This window comes from Cynoglossus semilaevis, chromosome 14 (assembly GCF_000523025.1).
Source record: "Cynoglossus semilaevis isolate Cse_v1.0 chromosome 14, Cse_v1.0, whole genome shotgun sequence".
Lineage (NCBI taxonomy): Eukaryota > Metazoa > Chordata > Actinopteri > Pleuronectiformes > Cynoglossidae > Cynoglossus > Cynoglossus semilaevis.
This window is the reverse complement of record NC_024320.1, coordinates 18,094,158-18,109,094: the sequence shown is the minus strand read 5'-3', so window position 1 is coordinate 18,109,094 and position 14,937 is coordinate 18,094,158. Positions and strand designations below refer to the sequence as shown.

The following is a 14,937-nucleotide window of genomic DNA, read 5'->3' as shown; positions in this document are numbered from 1 at the left end:
TATTTCATTCTGAATCTGTATTTTTTTCATGAATCATTTATTTTCTCTCTCCCTCTCGCAGGGGCGACCACACGTGTGCAGATAGTTATCTTACCATTTTACCATGGGGAGCGGAGTTTGTTGTGTTTAGCATTGACGGTTCTTTCGCTGCCAGCGTGTCCATCATGGGCAGCGACCCAAAGGTGCGAGCTGGAGCTGTGGACGTGGTGAGGTGAGGATCGAGACAGCCTGTAAGTCCGTGACTTTGGTCATGGTGTCCAGGCCTTTGTTCCAGTGAAATGATCATTTTCTTATTCAGTGATCCATTTGGAAAAATCAACTAAACAAAGACGTGAGACATTAACTAACGTACAGAAACGTTTTTTTTTAAGGGTCACATTTTAACCCGTGTATATTTGTGAATAATTACCATGAAAAATCCATCTGCTAATTCTCACCTGATTATCATTCATCACAGGTACTGGCAGGACTTGGGCTACCTGATAGTGTATGTAACAGGTCGCCCTGACATGCAGAAGCAGCGTGTGGTGGCCTGGCTTTCTCAACACAACTTTCCTCACGGCATCGTCTCCTTCTGCGATGGCCTAGTTCACGACCCGCTGCGACACAAGGCCAACTTCCTCAAATATCTTATCAATGAGGTACAGTAGGCAATGAGGTTTGAGTTGTAATTTACTAAGTAAAGTATCAGAAGCTGAAATTGCTTTTCTATTAGGCACACATGAAGATCTTTGCAGCCTACGGGTCATCCAAGGACATCTCAGTGTACTCGTCCATCGGTCTGTCTCCCTTTCATATCTACATTGTGGGAAGGCCCACAAAGAAGATGCAGCACCAGTGTCAGGTGAGAAATACTTTCACAATCTTTTTAATGCGGTCATAAGAATTGCAGCGCAGTACAACAGGCTTTGGTACTGTAGTACAGGTGGTCCTCAGTCCACAATGTGACAACGTCCTAGATCTACAGCATTCTGTGGTTACTTTGTCATCTCCCAATAATTTATTGAGTAGGTCTCATTCCATCTTTCGACATACAGTGTTAAAAAACTTGTTAACTATGGTATTTTCTGGAATTTAAGTCGCACCAGCCAAAAATGCATAATGAAGAGAAAAACACGTGTCGCACTAGTGCCCCCTAGCAGCTGTCTGTGTTACAGAGGTAGCAGATACTGGTACACTAACCTAGAGTGCCCTCTAGTGGTTGTCAGTGTGAAAATAACAAACGTGAAATTATATATTTTAATATATGTCGGCCCTGAGTATAAGTCGCAAACCCAGTCAAAGGATGAAAAACAGGAGTTTGCGCAGGAACTAGAGTATGTAAGTTCTGACTTATGGCGTAAATCGAAGTTACGTCGTACCGTAGATACGAACTCCAGCTTAAGTTGTACATACTGACGACATTTTTCTTCCAGTTCATTGCAGACGGCTATGCTTCCCACCTGTCCCAACTGGAGTTCAACCAGAGGTCTCGCCCGGCTAAGTCGGCCAGCACACGCATGGTCCTCCGCAAGAGCAGCTTCGGTCTGGGAGCGGCCGGTGGAGACTTCCTCCGTAAACGCAACCACATCTTTCGTACCATTTCCTCTCAGCAACCTGGAGGAGTCAGGTCGGCCTCGCCGAACCAGCAAGGACGGACTGAACGAACACAAAGCCAATGTGAGGTGGAGCGTGATCGAACTGCTACGTCTACTCAAAGAAGTATGAGTATAGCTGCAGCATGCTGGGGCCGCAGCAGGGAGGGCAGCACAGGGTTACTAGGCACAAAATAACTCCTGTTAGGGGGCGCTGGGGTAAAGGACTTGTTCTAAGCCCTTTTAATTTTTGAACTAGACCTAGGCTGAAAGAAAAGAGTAGAAAAGGAGAGCTGCCATTTTGGATACAGGACCAGGACATGGACATAATAAGAGACTTAACTAGACCAGGAGAGGTCAGTGTAGAGGAGATCTTTATCCAGATGGAGCTTTAAATAGAACAAAAGACAATTCTGTAGCATGACTCTTTTACAGTTACACTTTTTTACAGGATAAATTACTCATTAGTTTAAAGAATTGACCATAAACAGTCAAAGGAAACGTTGTAAGCCTTAAACTAATCCACCACATTCTCAGTGTGACCTGCAGAGCTAAACTCAATGTAAACTGTCTAGTTGTGAGTCCCAGGCCATAAAAATCCTAGCAGCCACGATGAAAAGCCAATGACATTTGCATTTGTTTTTTGTCCCGCTGTTTGTTTAGTGTTTTTTTCAGATAGTGACAATAGGAAAGAAAAAATAATGAAAAGTAATGAAGATGAAATCAAAGGCTTCAGGTCTTAGAATTTATTATTATTATTATAAGTCAGTTTGCCTTAACATGACTGACAGTTACAACATGGAGTATGATACATTTTATTATCTTTAAAAAAATTAAGAGATAAAATAAAAAAACCCCACCAAGACTGAAAATTAAAGGCCCAACAGTAAGTTCCATAGAGTAACTGATAAAATGTGTTTGTATTCTGGGTGAACTGATCCTTCAAACCAGGAGGTTACAGATATATTGTAGCAGTGAAGGAGGTCCATTTACCTTAAACCTGCATTAGTGTCTGAGACTGGAGTTAGGGGGTTTCTTAGTGTGGCCCGCGGCTGCACTGAGGCCTTAATGTCTGACTGACACACAGTCCACAATTGGAACTGGAAGCCAAAAGACAAAAAAACAGGGCAGCATCAAGAGACGACGTCACCTCTACCTACAAACTGTGTACAGTCCACAGCAACAATCCCTTTACACTGCTTCAAATACTGTTGGTGGAGCTCTGTTTCCCACTCATGCAGCTGCTGATGCAGCTGCTGCTGCTGCTGCTGCTGCTGCTCACAGACAGTACGTTCCTTGGCCTTTGACTTTCATGAAACAGAAGTGTGTGTTTCTGCTGAGGTGACCATTACCTTTCACACTCTGTGGAAGAGAAGCCAGAATGTCCTCTTACAGTGACCCGTCAACTTCAGTATGTTTTTGCCAAATGGACCAAAGAGTGGGACACAGGTACAAGTAATTTTTCATAAATGTTGGAAATGGCTGAGTTGAACAATAAGTTCACTGCTGTGTATTTTTTGTGTCTGTTCACTGAGCTGTTTTCAATGAAAATAGACAAAGAAAAAGACAGGCTACAATTTAGTCAATTTAATTTAATAAACAATGTGCACAAAATGATTAGATTTAGCTTCTTATGCTCACCCGCCTCCCCGCCCTCTTTTTCTCCCTTATAAAAACTTTTGGCCATTTTCTCACTGTACAGATCATAGCACTACCTGTATTGAAACTGGACAATCACCACTAAAACACCGGCAACAACTGCCTACAATACAATACAATGAAGCCTCCAACAAATAAGGAAATAAATTGTGTTACAAGCCGATTAACTGCAGAAAACACCATTTTAAATTCTACTTAAAAGCATTGAAACGTGTGTCCAGCAGAGAATCTTTCAGCTGCTGTACCATCAACAGTTTTATAGAGATAATTTAAAAGGTCCTAAAACCGAATAGAAAAAAACCCTGAATTTATACCAATAATTTCACCTTGTCCTCCACCTAAGTCTAAACACGTCAACACGCAGTGTTTGACAAGTCATTCAAATCCGAGATATTTTGAAATGATAACATGTTTTTTTTTAAACGTTGACCTTGTAAAACAAAAAAGGGCTTAGAGATATCTATAACCCGTGACCAAGATAAATTGCGGTGTCATACCAGTCCTTGTTCCTGTTCTTCACACCTGAGAATGTCACAGAACCTTCATTCACACCTTTGTTTCAAATCCAGCTTCTTGGTGTCCTTCTTCAGCAGCTGTTAGACCCAGTACGAAGCCAAAACATGATCTCATAATGTATTTAATCAACTGTGTGACCTCATTGTTGTTTTTGCACTATTTTACAATAGAGTGTTGCTTTTACCATCTTGTGTTGCAGTGTTTAAACACCTTTGCAGTGCATGACACTTTATTTATTTCAGGGTGTAATGTATGTGTGTGCAGGGTTGCACGTGTCTCTATATTTGTCAGGATGTGACAAAAGGCAAATTGAAGTGCCAAAACAGACTATTTTTAATTAGAATTTGTAAATTGTAACTCTTGAGAAAATCTGCAGGACTTTCCATTAGAAATGCTAACCACCTGTATGGCTTTGAGATGTGATGAAAAGTAAGAATAACAACATCCACAGAAATTATTCTAACATATCCGAGTGACTAAGTTATTAATCCTAGGAAAATGTCTGTTTTGATAGAAAAGAAACTGTATTTACCTTATAATGTAGTTCATATTTTCAGACATGTTTAACTGAAGTACTAGCAACATGCTAGTAACATAGCTAGCATAACTTCTCTGCTAGCACAGGCACAAAACGCAGCAGGCTCACCCTCAGTACCAGTTAAACAGTGAGATTCTGACTGACTATGTTGAAGGACCTTCAGTAGTCACTTTTGAAAAAGACAAAATGTGTCTTTAATGAAATTAAAGACTTCTACAGTTCTTGGGGAGAGTTGAAGCAACAAAAAAAAAAAAAAAAAAGGCTTAGCTTGTCCAAGCAGTATAAACCTTTTCCACAACTACCTTTTACTCCTGGTTGATAATATTAGCATGTTCCTGACAAGATAAGCATGCTGTCCTTCTAACACTTAAATATCAGGTAGTTGAACTTTAGCCTTTGTTAGGAACCAAAAACAAATAAAGTTTTACTTATTCAAAACAAATCATTAGAACTGTATGTTGCCACAGTATCTCCATCAAGGTTTTAGCTTCTGATTACAACATGTTAATTGTTTACAAAATTGGCTGAAGTTGCACACGTAAGGTAACGAGCAAATACACACATAAGCACAGGACATTCATTCAGTCCTCATTTCTAGGCGTATTTGATAAAAAACCAGTTGACTTAAAACCAGTTGACACTTCTTACCAAACATGTACTGTATGTCCAGTAGGGACCCCCTTATACTGTATGTGATGTATCTATATCACCCTGTTTATGCGTCTGAGTTTAAAGCGCATTACTTCACCAATGCACTAGAGGGCGAAACGTGTGCGTAATTTGTTTTTAAATTCCTGCCATTTTTTGACAGCTTAGCTGTAGAAACAAAATTTACAGGTTACTAAGAGTTAAATTAAATTAAGTTTACAAAATTGATCCCAACTACATCTGTGAGGCAGATACATAGAGTCCTTCAATAGTCTGTAGAAAACAGAGGTGAGCCCTGTGCAAACGACAACGTCCTGTCCATTTTTATAAAGTCATATTTGACTGCTTCCTCTGCAGTCCTGTCTGTGTATAAGTATTTTAATGGATACTGTGTTGGGTCTTTTGTGATTACATGTTTCAAAATGTCATTGTCTGGTGTCTGAAAAAGAAAAAAAGTCAAATCTGCCTGTACGTGAGGGCAGAGTGTAGGGGAGTTTATGTAACCATGCGAAATAAGCTGTTTCTTTTAAATTGACCTTTTTTTTATTGAGTTACAGTTGTGTTGTGTTTTAGAGACAAACAACCAAAAAAGAGGGGTTGGGGGTGGGGGGTGGTGGGGCCCCACCCCCCTCTTTTTGGCCATTTAGCTGCCAAGTTGAATGTTTCTCTCATTCTGGATCCTGACTGCGTACAGGAACCTTCAGTGTCTCCGTGTATATAGTGTAAAGATGTACATGTACATGTAGCCGCTCTATGGTTGATATTTATTTACTTACCTAAAGATCCTGATGTTGAAAATGGACATTTCAGGTAAATATATTAAGATATATAGCATTTTATTTTATTATCATCATGCACCACGATAAAGAAATGTTTTTATTTTTACCAGTGCTAAATTCTTATTGTTGCTACATTAGCATTTCTGCCACAACCGGGGTTGTACACACACACACATAGAGCATTACAATAGGGAGGGAAAGTCAAAAACTGTCTTAGACATGGTGTAAAAAAGAAATGATGTGAATAACTAAGGTTTTTTTTAAATACTCTTTCCTCTGTTTGAACACTTCTGCCAGTTTTGTTTTTTTTTTATCAAAAAATAATTTGTAGAATCCTGGCTAGATCCAAACCTGTTACACGCTTCAGTAAGTATAATTTTCTTTTTTAAATCAAAATTTGGTAAGACTGTGATGCCTTTGTTTTTAGTGCTTGACAAATCTGATTTAAAAAAAGTACAGTAGTAATACAGTCGTGTTAGAACTGTTGGATAAGACTGAGAAAAATGACTAAAACGTTTTAATTGTATAAAATCAGACACCTTTGTCACATCTGTCCAAGAACTTTTTGACTCACCCTCGTACGAGCTCCGTGCAGTTCGACGTTGAACACTCTGTCACAGCGTCTGCAGCGTTTCAAACCTCTGACATTTGTACCGGAGCTACTGTTCACCTCTGCTGTCTCTTTACAACAACTGCTGAGGGTTTTATAGGTTTCACTGAACCTATTTTTAAACTGGACACTTTTACAGAACCTTTGAGATGTTACTCTGGACTGTACTTTCAATCAGCCCAGCAGCTCTTATCTAAGAGGCGGTTGCATGTCATAAAGCCGGACTGCAAGTGTGTAACCTTCATGCTAAACAACAATAAAGCAGTGATACTGTATTCTACTGTATGATCTGTACATTCTGCTGATTGAACTGCAGCAGACCAACATGTTAATTTGACATGACCTCATCACTTTCACTAATTGAGTCCTGCAGTTGATCATTTCTATAGTTTAGGTAGTTTAAAGTCTGCCTTTAAACTGGAAGACAAAACAGCCTAGCTTGGACGTGGACAAACTACGGCCTGTGGACCAGATAGAGCCCGCTAGGTGTTCTGATCCGACCTGCCAAAAACTGCGAATTGACTGTAATTTCAGTTGATGCCACTAGATGGAGGCAGACATCAAATGTGGCAAAATTACTTTAAAGATTGAGGGTTATTGTTGTACATTTCATTCATATTATTTCGCCCAACATTATACATCCAACCTATACTGAACTGTCCCGCTCGTCAAATTTTCGAACCACATTCTGGCCCGTGAGCCCGTGATAAATCACGGTATCCTCTTATATCGTGAAAGAATATAAATAAAAGAATAAATCAACACAGGTGGCAACAAGAGATTTTTTTTATTATGGCAAATGTTGTCTGTGAACATTAATATGTCAAATAATGAAATGCGTTGATTTATTTTGTGTTTTCAGGGCTGTCAATCAAACTTGAACACTACAGCTCCTTTATCCGTAGACGAACATACAAGTCCTGGTCGCTCCTGAGCTGAAACACTGGGGAACGACAGGAGGAACATCCTCCAGATATTGCACAAGAGGGCAAGAGCTCTTTATAAAACTGGCCATGCTGATTGACTTTATAAAATTCTTTAAAAACAAAAACAAAATGTTTTACTTATTTTATCAACCTAAACAAAGCACTTGTGCTTCATCATACATGGGAGAACAATGGTAGACACACTGTACAGGCACACAGAGAGCAAGAACAGTCTGCTCTTTGGTTTTTCTGATGGACAGGGATGTGGTGAAGCCAGTACTGGACAGAGGTGGAGATGGACACTCGGACCGAGAGGGAGGACGGGGGGAGAGAGAGAGAGACTCACACAATTTACTGCTGGGCTCTTCAGAGACGAGGCCTTCACATGTCTCAGGACTTGTCTGTTCTTGTCAGTGGGCGTCTATAGAGCACGAGGCCTCTTGGGAGTTATTTGTTTGCTAGCCTGCTCCTCTTCCTGCAGTGTGCAGCGGAAGGATTTGACTTTATCTGAAAGACAAAAAAACAATGTTTGAAAGGTACAGCATTAGCATCTAGTTGGATTTTACACAGGAAGTATCGGTTCAGAGCTCAGAACAAAGGTCGGACCAACAGTTTACCATCCACTGTCAGAATGGGAGGGCTGTAAACTGGGTCAGATTTGCTCCATTGTTATTGTTTTTTTAATTAAGAATTTAATTTGAAAGGCTGTAAAAATGTCTGTCTGTGTTCATGAAACATGACGGCTATTTCGATGTTACTAATCAGCTACCTCTCAGCTCAATGAGAATGTCTATCTTCTGGTCCAGGATTTGTTCTAGTTGAGTTGCATACGACTCCACGTCGTAGTCCACCTCCTCTGTCATTTCCAGGAGCACCTTCTCATCTTCCAGCCAACGGATGGACTCCTGAGGAGGAACGTACTGTGGATTAACACGGTATGAACAACACAGGCCTGCTTCACTATAACAGCTTCTTCTATTTATGTTTTTCGTCATGAAAAACAGACGTGTCATTTGGTGTTGTGTGAAACTCCTGTATACCTGGAACACTGCCCTGTGGTCCTCCAGGACCTGCTCCTCCATCTCCACCAGCTGAGATACAGCTTCATGGAAAGTGAAGAGCTGTGGGGACACCTCTTCCTCCTAGAGAAAAGTAAATCAGAAAAGAATCACTAGGGGGCAGCAGAGGTTATCACATATAGTTGAGAGTGCAACACTGTGCAGGCACTAAACTACAGTGTTGTCATCACCCACGGACACCTGTGTGAAACTGTGATCGTCTTACGTTCTGTTCACAGAGCAGCTTCAGGTCGTCTCTCTGCGGAGAACTGCCGACCCCCCACTGGGCCTCCAGCACCTCCAGCTGATTGGCCAGTCCCTGATGACACTCCATGACTGCAGCCGGATCTATGGTGAGCTCCTTCACCCTGACAACACACGTGAGCAGCTGTGTCAAACAGCAGTGATGTCACTGACTTCTGAACGACAGGGTTGACTAGAGCTAACTAGTAGTTCAGGGCAGACCTTCACTGGTTGACTTGGTTTGGTCATTAAGTTTGGGCCAACACGGACGGGTCAGCTGTGGTCAGTGTAGGTGATGGAGAGAAATAAAGTGCATAAAGTACAGTAGTGATAAGAGTCAAGTGTTAGTGATCATACTCGTATGTGGGCGAGGTCTCGGAGCGTCCTCCTCCACCGCCGCTCTGTGAGAAGGGAATGTCAGAGGGACTAATGCCGAACTCCTTCACTCTGTAGAAAAGAGACAGAGGAGAGGAAAAGAAACCATATGAAAAAAGTACAAACAAAGAAAAAAGACTTTGTTTATATTTTCACATATCTTTTATTTTATTTTATTTTATTTTATATGTAGAGTCACTCTACAGTAATAGAATGTGTCTTAAGAGATAAGACTACGGTAAAAGTTTATGATTTGAGATCAGACTTTATCAGTGTCAGGGTTTGACTCTTGACAGGACTGCATTAGTTTTACCTGTTAGCGTATCTCAGTGTATTCAGAGTGTTTTCACAAGAGGCCATTCCAGGAGAGATGGTGGCAATCTGTCAGAAAACATTTGGGTTTTTTTACATTTAATTCTGAAACCACACACACACACACAGAAACAGATGATAATATGAGAATAGATAAGAAAGATAGAAAAGCTGTATATATCTGTCATTACGTGACCCCCCTGTGGTGTCCCTTGCAAACCACAGGGGGAGCCCAAGTACCATCAGGGGTTTGTGAACCCAACACATGGCCATTATTTTTAAATGCATTATTATAACTGTAAACATATTTTTCTATTATTGATCATTTTTTACACTGAATTTTTACACTCAGGACATGTTTGTTTTTGTTAAGACTAATCTTTGCTCATTTTCATATTGTCAGTTCTTGACCTGTGATCTATAGTTGACTTCCAGCTCATGGGTCGGTGTGGCTTCATTTCTATCAAACACATTATATCAAAGACACACATCAGTAACAACGTAGAGAGTTCTCACCATGCATGTCCTGGAGTTCTCTCCGATGAAGGAGTCCCTCAGCACTTGAGTTAACTTGCTGGCTCTGAAAGGAGTGTGAGGTTTGTTCCGACCCAGGGCTCGGATACACTCCTGCAAAAAGTACAGCCAGGTTGATACATTCACAGGCTTAAATTACACAGGAAAATGATGTCTTATTTGTTGAGGTTTTTTGAACAGAATTATATATTTTTTCTGTTCTGTTTTTGACACCAGGTGAAGTCATTAATGTTTGTCATTGGATTCCTGATGCCAGGAGTCAGTGACACAGACAGGAGGAGGAGACGGAGAGAACCTTGAGCGCCAGGAGACTCTTGTTGATCTCGGCTCCTTCTAAGCGAGTCTTGCGGTCAGCACTAGACGTGTCGGCCCCTCTCTCGTTACCAGCCAGGTCGATGAGGGAGAACTTTCCATGCATCTTCCCCCGTCGACGGAGAATGATCTGAAACACGGCGTGGCTCCGTGATGAGTGAGCATTGGCGGAGGTTTGTCCAGAAGTCCTGGAAGAAATTCACAGGATCCAAATCAGCCAATCTGAACCTGTCTGTCACTGGTGGTATTCTGGTCATAATTGTCCACCTGCAGCTGTTTCCCATTTCGATGAGTTTGAGGACGTCCTCCGTGCACTTCACCTCCCTCTCCTGCAGGCCCACCACCTGAACCTGCTGCTTCCCGTCCTCCAGGACCCGTAACTTGGCTTTGCGGTTAAGTAGATCAAACACCTTTCATCCAAGAAACAAAACCAGTGTTCAAATTATTAACTGTGAACAGACAGAAGGAACTACAGAGTTTGTTTAAGAACACTTACCTTCCCGCTATAAATCTCAAAAAATGTGGCAAAGACCTGCAGATCCAACTTCTTGTAATTTGGCTTTTTCAACATGAGAAAAACATCTCTGGCTGCAAACGGACAGAGACACAGACTCTAAGTTACGAACCTGTGAGCAGCGGGCAGTAGTAACGAAGAAGAAAAAGACACCGACTCACCTGAGAGAGCGTAGATGCCTTTGGAACAGTCCTGGTTCTTTCCTGAAAAGTCTCCTCCCATTGTCTGAAAGAGCGGAGTTTGTTACCAAAGGAGAAGGATAATAAGAACCTGTTTCCAAACAGCATGACCAAAGCACTCACGTGTGTTTTACCGCTGCCGGTTTGTCCGTATGCAAAGCAGGTCGCCATCCCTCTCTCAAAAATGGTCTCAACCAGTGGCTGGGCAGTAAATCTGAAGGTGGAGGAGTGGACTGTCTTTAGTTAAACTACAGTGTGCTCAGGTGGTGACTGTGACAGTGAAAGGAACACAGAGCTCACCTGTACACCATCTCATTGGTGGAGTTCTCATCAAAGGCATAGTCAAATCGGAACGTTTGGTTTTCCAAGTAGCGAGTGAGGTCCACTTTCTGCTTGGGCTCGTGCACCATGACCACGTCTTTACTTGGGATGGTGATGACGTCCAGTTCCTTCGTTGATAACTCTGAAGGGGAAACAAATAAAACAACCATCACCTTCATTCACTTGGAACTGTATGATGAAGACAGAACAGGAACATGGAACCTCTCTTACCTTTCTTATTGAGGGGACGTGCACGCACGCACACACATATCCTGTGCTCCTCAATCTGAAGGTGGTGGACAAAAAACGTGTTACAGAGTAGCTACGATTAACCGTGATTAGTTGTGATCGTATCTAATTATGATTAATCATCTTAATTAATCCCTATTAGTCATGATTAATCAATCAGCAATTCTAAATAAAGGCTTGGCTGACCTGAAATGCTCGGCATCGAGACGTTATTTTAAGCTTGAGGTGCTTTAGTCAAATGAAAACTTCTTCTCCACAGCGTGTGTAAATGACAGCATGTATTGACTATGTTTTAGAGCAACTATAACTGGATGGAGAAAAATGAAATGATCGGACATACACTTCTCGTCTCTCCGATTCGTTCAAATGTTCAATCTGATTATATACATATACGTAGGCACTATGTGACAGTGAAAAGGTGTCTTCACGTCACCACCATTAACTCTTACTGTACCAGATCATTGCTGGTTAAGGGTCTGTAGTCCAGGCTGCCTCTGAAGTCTCTGATCATACACATGATTTCATAGTTTGGTAAATTCACATCCACTTCCTGTAGTGGAACAGAAACACAAATTAGTCAAGGTATATAAAGGTTTGAACCAAATCCTGGTCCTGCAGGTTATATTTGTTTTCTGTTAAACTGGATTGTAAATTTAATTGCGTTTCTTTTCACCTGTGCTCTTTTTTCTCGCAGCTCTTGCTGCTGTAGACGTCTCTTCTCTCTCTTCTCCTGCAGCTTCTCCACCTCTTTTACACAGTTGGACTTTCTCCGAGCTGGTGATCATTAAACAATACAATAATGGACAGAGTGAGGCAACAAGAGAAGGTTCTCTGAGTAGCGCGAGTTCAACAAACAAAGTATGTGAAAGGCCACAGAGAACTGTGTGACATTACCATTCTGTTGCTGGAGCAGAGACTCTTTGGCTGCAGGCTGGGCAGTGATAGCTGGTGGGGGGGGCTCTGCAGCTTGGCTGTGCTGGCTGGGACGGGCCCGTGTGGTCCCTACTGCTGCAGCTAAGAAGCAGACAGTGTCACATGATTTAGACTGTAGTTTCCCAGGGTTAGTTGTTGTTGTCATTGTTGTGCAGGTAAACAGACACTTCTACTCTATAAAGTCATGTAATGTGATGGATAAGAATTATTTTTAAGAGCGCTAACGCTGCCATATGCATTGACAAAAAATTGTTTGAAAAAATTAGGAATTTATAATTATACTAAGTATTTATAATTTCATGTAGCATCAACAGAAGTTTAGCCAAGGCTAGAGAACAAGAGCGGTCTAGGCTGACACATTTATTATTTCACGCTGTTACTGTACTGTAAATATAGAGTGGTACTGTGATACTATATATCTGTGATACTGTCTTGTTTGATGTTTTATTCTCACAGTTTCAACTCCGCTCTTGTTGCATTTTGTGTTCGCTAGTTTTGAATGTTTGAAACAATTATGATGGTGAAAATAATTATATTGGAAACCTGACAAAAATGACACAAGAAATTTGATTGATCCTTCGTGTGTGTGAGACTAAAAGCCCAAGCAATTTAGTGATGTTCATAATCTGCCAGCTTCAGTGTGACTGTAGTGATGGCTCAGGTCAGAGGGAATCACACACATTAGAGGACAAACTGGTCGTACCTCTGTTCTCAGGAGCGTTCTCAGACCTGGGTATTGCTGTGACTCGTCTGGTCTGAAAATCAAACAACAGAATGACCATGAGAACTGTGCAGTACAGATGTACATGTGCAGAGCAACATTTTATGTCCAGTGGAATGATAAAAGTGAAAACACTCAAATTTAATGTTTCTTAATTTTCAATTTCCCTCTATTTTCTAAAGCATTAACCCTTGTTTTAGAAAAAGAACAGTGTACAGATGTGAAGGTATTTGATGTTGCTATGATACAGCCTACTCATTATTTCTCAATGCAAATATATTTAATATCAATCTTATATTAATAGAAAACTGCTCCTTTAATGTCATGGAAAAGGGCATTGAGAACCAGGTTTTGCACATGACAATATAGTGAATATACTTGTTGCAGGAAGCGAACACTATGACAGATGGAGAAGAAATGGCATCAAATAATTATTCACTTTGTCCAACAAATGTTTTTGTATGTGCTAAATAATATATTGTTGTTATTAACTGCTCTGTGTTGCTGTGTTGTTGCGCCTCTACATTTACAAGGTAAATTTTGTTGAACAATCAATCATTAAATCTTTCAATGAAGTTTGCCCTCAAAATGTGTTGCATGTTTCTTATCAAGTTAGAGCATTTTGACATTTTGGAATGTTTCAGCAATACCCTTATTGTTGGTCAGATAAAAAAAATTTGATGAACATTTTTGAAAATTTTTTTCAACATTTTATCTTTCTGCGTGTTTCTTATCAAAATGTAGTGTTGAATGTTTTTTTAGGAATTTATCTTAATTGTTTATGTTTTCTGCATGTCAAAAAAAAGGGTTTTGAAAAAAAATGTTTGAAAAATGTTTAGAAAAAACATTGGAAATTTTGAATTTTCTTTAGAAAAAAATATTTTTGAATTTTTTTTTAGAAAAAAATTATTTCTTTTTATAAAGTTTGAATTTTTTTTTGAGAAATTATCTGTCAAAATGTGAAAGTTTCATGTCATATTTAGTCAAAAACTAAACAATTTTGATGAAAAATGTTCGTAAAATTATTTTTCAAAATGTTATATTTACTTGCATGTTTCTCATAAAATTAGGGCATTTAGAGAACATTTTTAGAAATATTTTTGTATAAAGTTTTTGGTCAAAAGGTCAATTTTTCTGTCATTTTTAGTCAAAAACAAAACAATTTTGATGAAAAAGTTTTGAAAAATTATTTTTCAAAATGTTATATTTACTTGCATGTTTTTCATAAAATTAGGGCTTTTAGAGAACATTTTTGGGAATTTTTGTGTATAAATTCTTCTGTCAAAATGTGAATTTTTCTTGTCATTTTTAGTCAAAAACAAAACAATTTTGATGAAAAAGTTTTGAAAAATTATTTTTCAAAATGTTATCTTTACTTGCATGTTTCTCATAAAATTAGGGCTTTTAAAGAACATTTTTGGGAATTTTTGTGTATAAATTCTTCTGTCAAAATGTGAATTTTTCTTGTCATTTTTAGTCAAAAATGAAACAATTTTGATGAAAATGTTTGTAAAATTATTTTTAAAAATGTTATCTTTACTTGCATGTTTCTCATAAAATTAGGGCTTTTAGAGAACATTTTTAGAAATATTTTTGTATAAAGTTTTTGGTCAAAAGGTCAATTTTTCTGTCATTTTTAGTCAAAAACGAAACAATTTTGATGAAAAAGTTTTGAAAAATTATTTTTCAAAATGTTATCGTTACTTGCATGTTTCTCATAAAATTAGGGCATTTAGAGAACAACTTTGTAAACTTATTTTTATAAAATGCCTTTGTTAACCCCAACCCAAACCCTAACCCAAAACCCAACCCTAACACCAACCCTAACCCTAACCCTACCCCTAACCATAACCCTAACTCCAAGACTAACCATAAACCTAACTTCAACCCCAACCCAACCATAAATTACTTTTAAAAATATTATTTTTTCCTGCAT

The 14,937-nt window shown here is 39.5% G+C and overlaps 2 protein-coding genes across 5 annotated transcripts in view; one reads left to right on the top strand and one right to left on the bottom strand.

The window, feature by feature from the left end:
- The window catches only part of pitpnm2 (phosphatidylinositol transfer protein, membrane-associated 2), a 38,385-nt gene extending 33,316 nt beyond the window's left edge, over positions 1-5,069 (top strand). For all 4 annotated transcript variants that reach the window (XM_025062473.1, XM_025062474.1, XM_008325598.3 and 1 more), the window contains 4 exons: positions 62-211; positions 458-641; positions 716-844; positions 1,416-5,069. In XM_025062473.1, coding sequence (XP_024918241.1) covers positions 62-211; positions 458-641; positions 716-844; positions 1,416-1,772 — 820 coding nt within the window. In that variant the 3' untranslated portion in view covers positions 1,773-5,069. The remainder of the gene's footprint in view (positions 1-61; positions 212-457; positions 642-715; positions 845-1,415) is intronic.
- A 2,023-nt stretch (positions 5,070-7,092) lies between these two features.
- Positions 7,093-13,226, bottom strand: LOC103389980 (kinesin-like protein KIF2A). The gene is made up of 18 exons (XM_008325647.3): positions 12,984-13,226; positions 12,242-12,361; positions 12,021-12,121; positions 11,802-11,897; positions 11,330-11,384; positions 11,078-11,240; positions 10,901-10,991; positions 10,760-10,823; positions 10,581-10,672; positions 10,352-10,494; positions 10,068-10,272; positions 9,755-9,865; positions 9,240-9,307; positions 8,909-8,998; positions 8,535-8,676; positions 8,291-8,392; positions 8,020-8,155; positions 7,093-7,757 (listed from the first exon to the last, which is right to left on the bottom strand). The coding sequence occupies exons 1-18, from the start codon at positions 13,060-13,062 to the stop codon at positions 7,672-7,674; spliced, it is 1,944 nt and encodes a 647-aa protein (XP_008323869.2). The 5' UTR covers positions 13,063-13,226; the 3' UTR covers positions 7,093-7,671.
- Positions 13,227-14,937: the final 1,711 nt, after the last annotated feature.

Bases quoted from the DNA above. Each gene is read 5' to 3' on its own strand.
- LOC103389980 (XM_008325647.3), bottom strand. From the start codon at position 13,062: ATGGTCATTCTGTTGTTTGATTTTCAGACCAGACGAGTCACAGCAATA. The intron at 12,122-12,241 runs GTAATGTCACAC...AATGATCACCAG, and splicing joins TCTGCTCCAGCAACAGAATG to CTCGGAGAAAGTCCAACTGT. The intron at 7,758-8,019 runs GTAGCTGATTAG...TTTGTCTTTCAG, and splicing joins CATTCTCATTGAGCTGAGAG to ATAAAGTCAAATCCTTCCGC.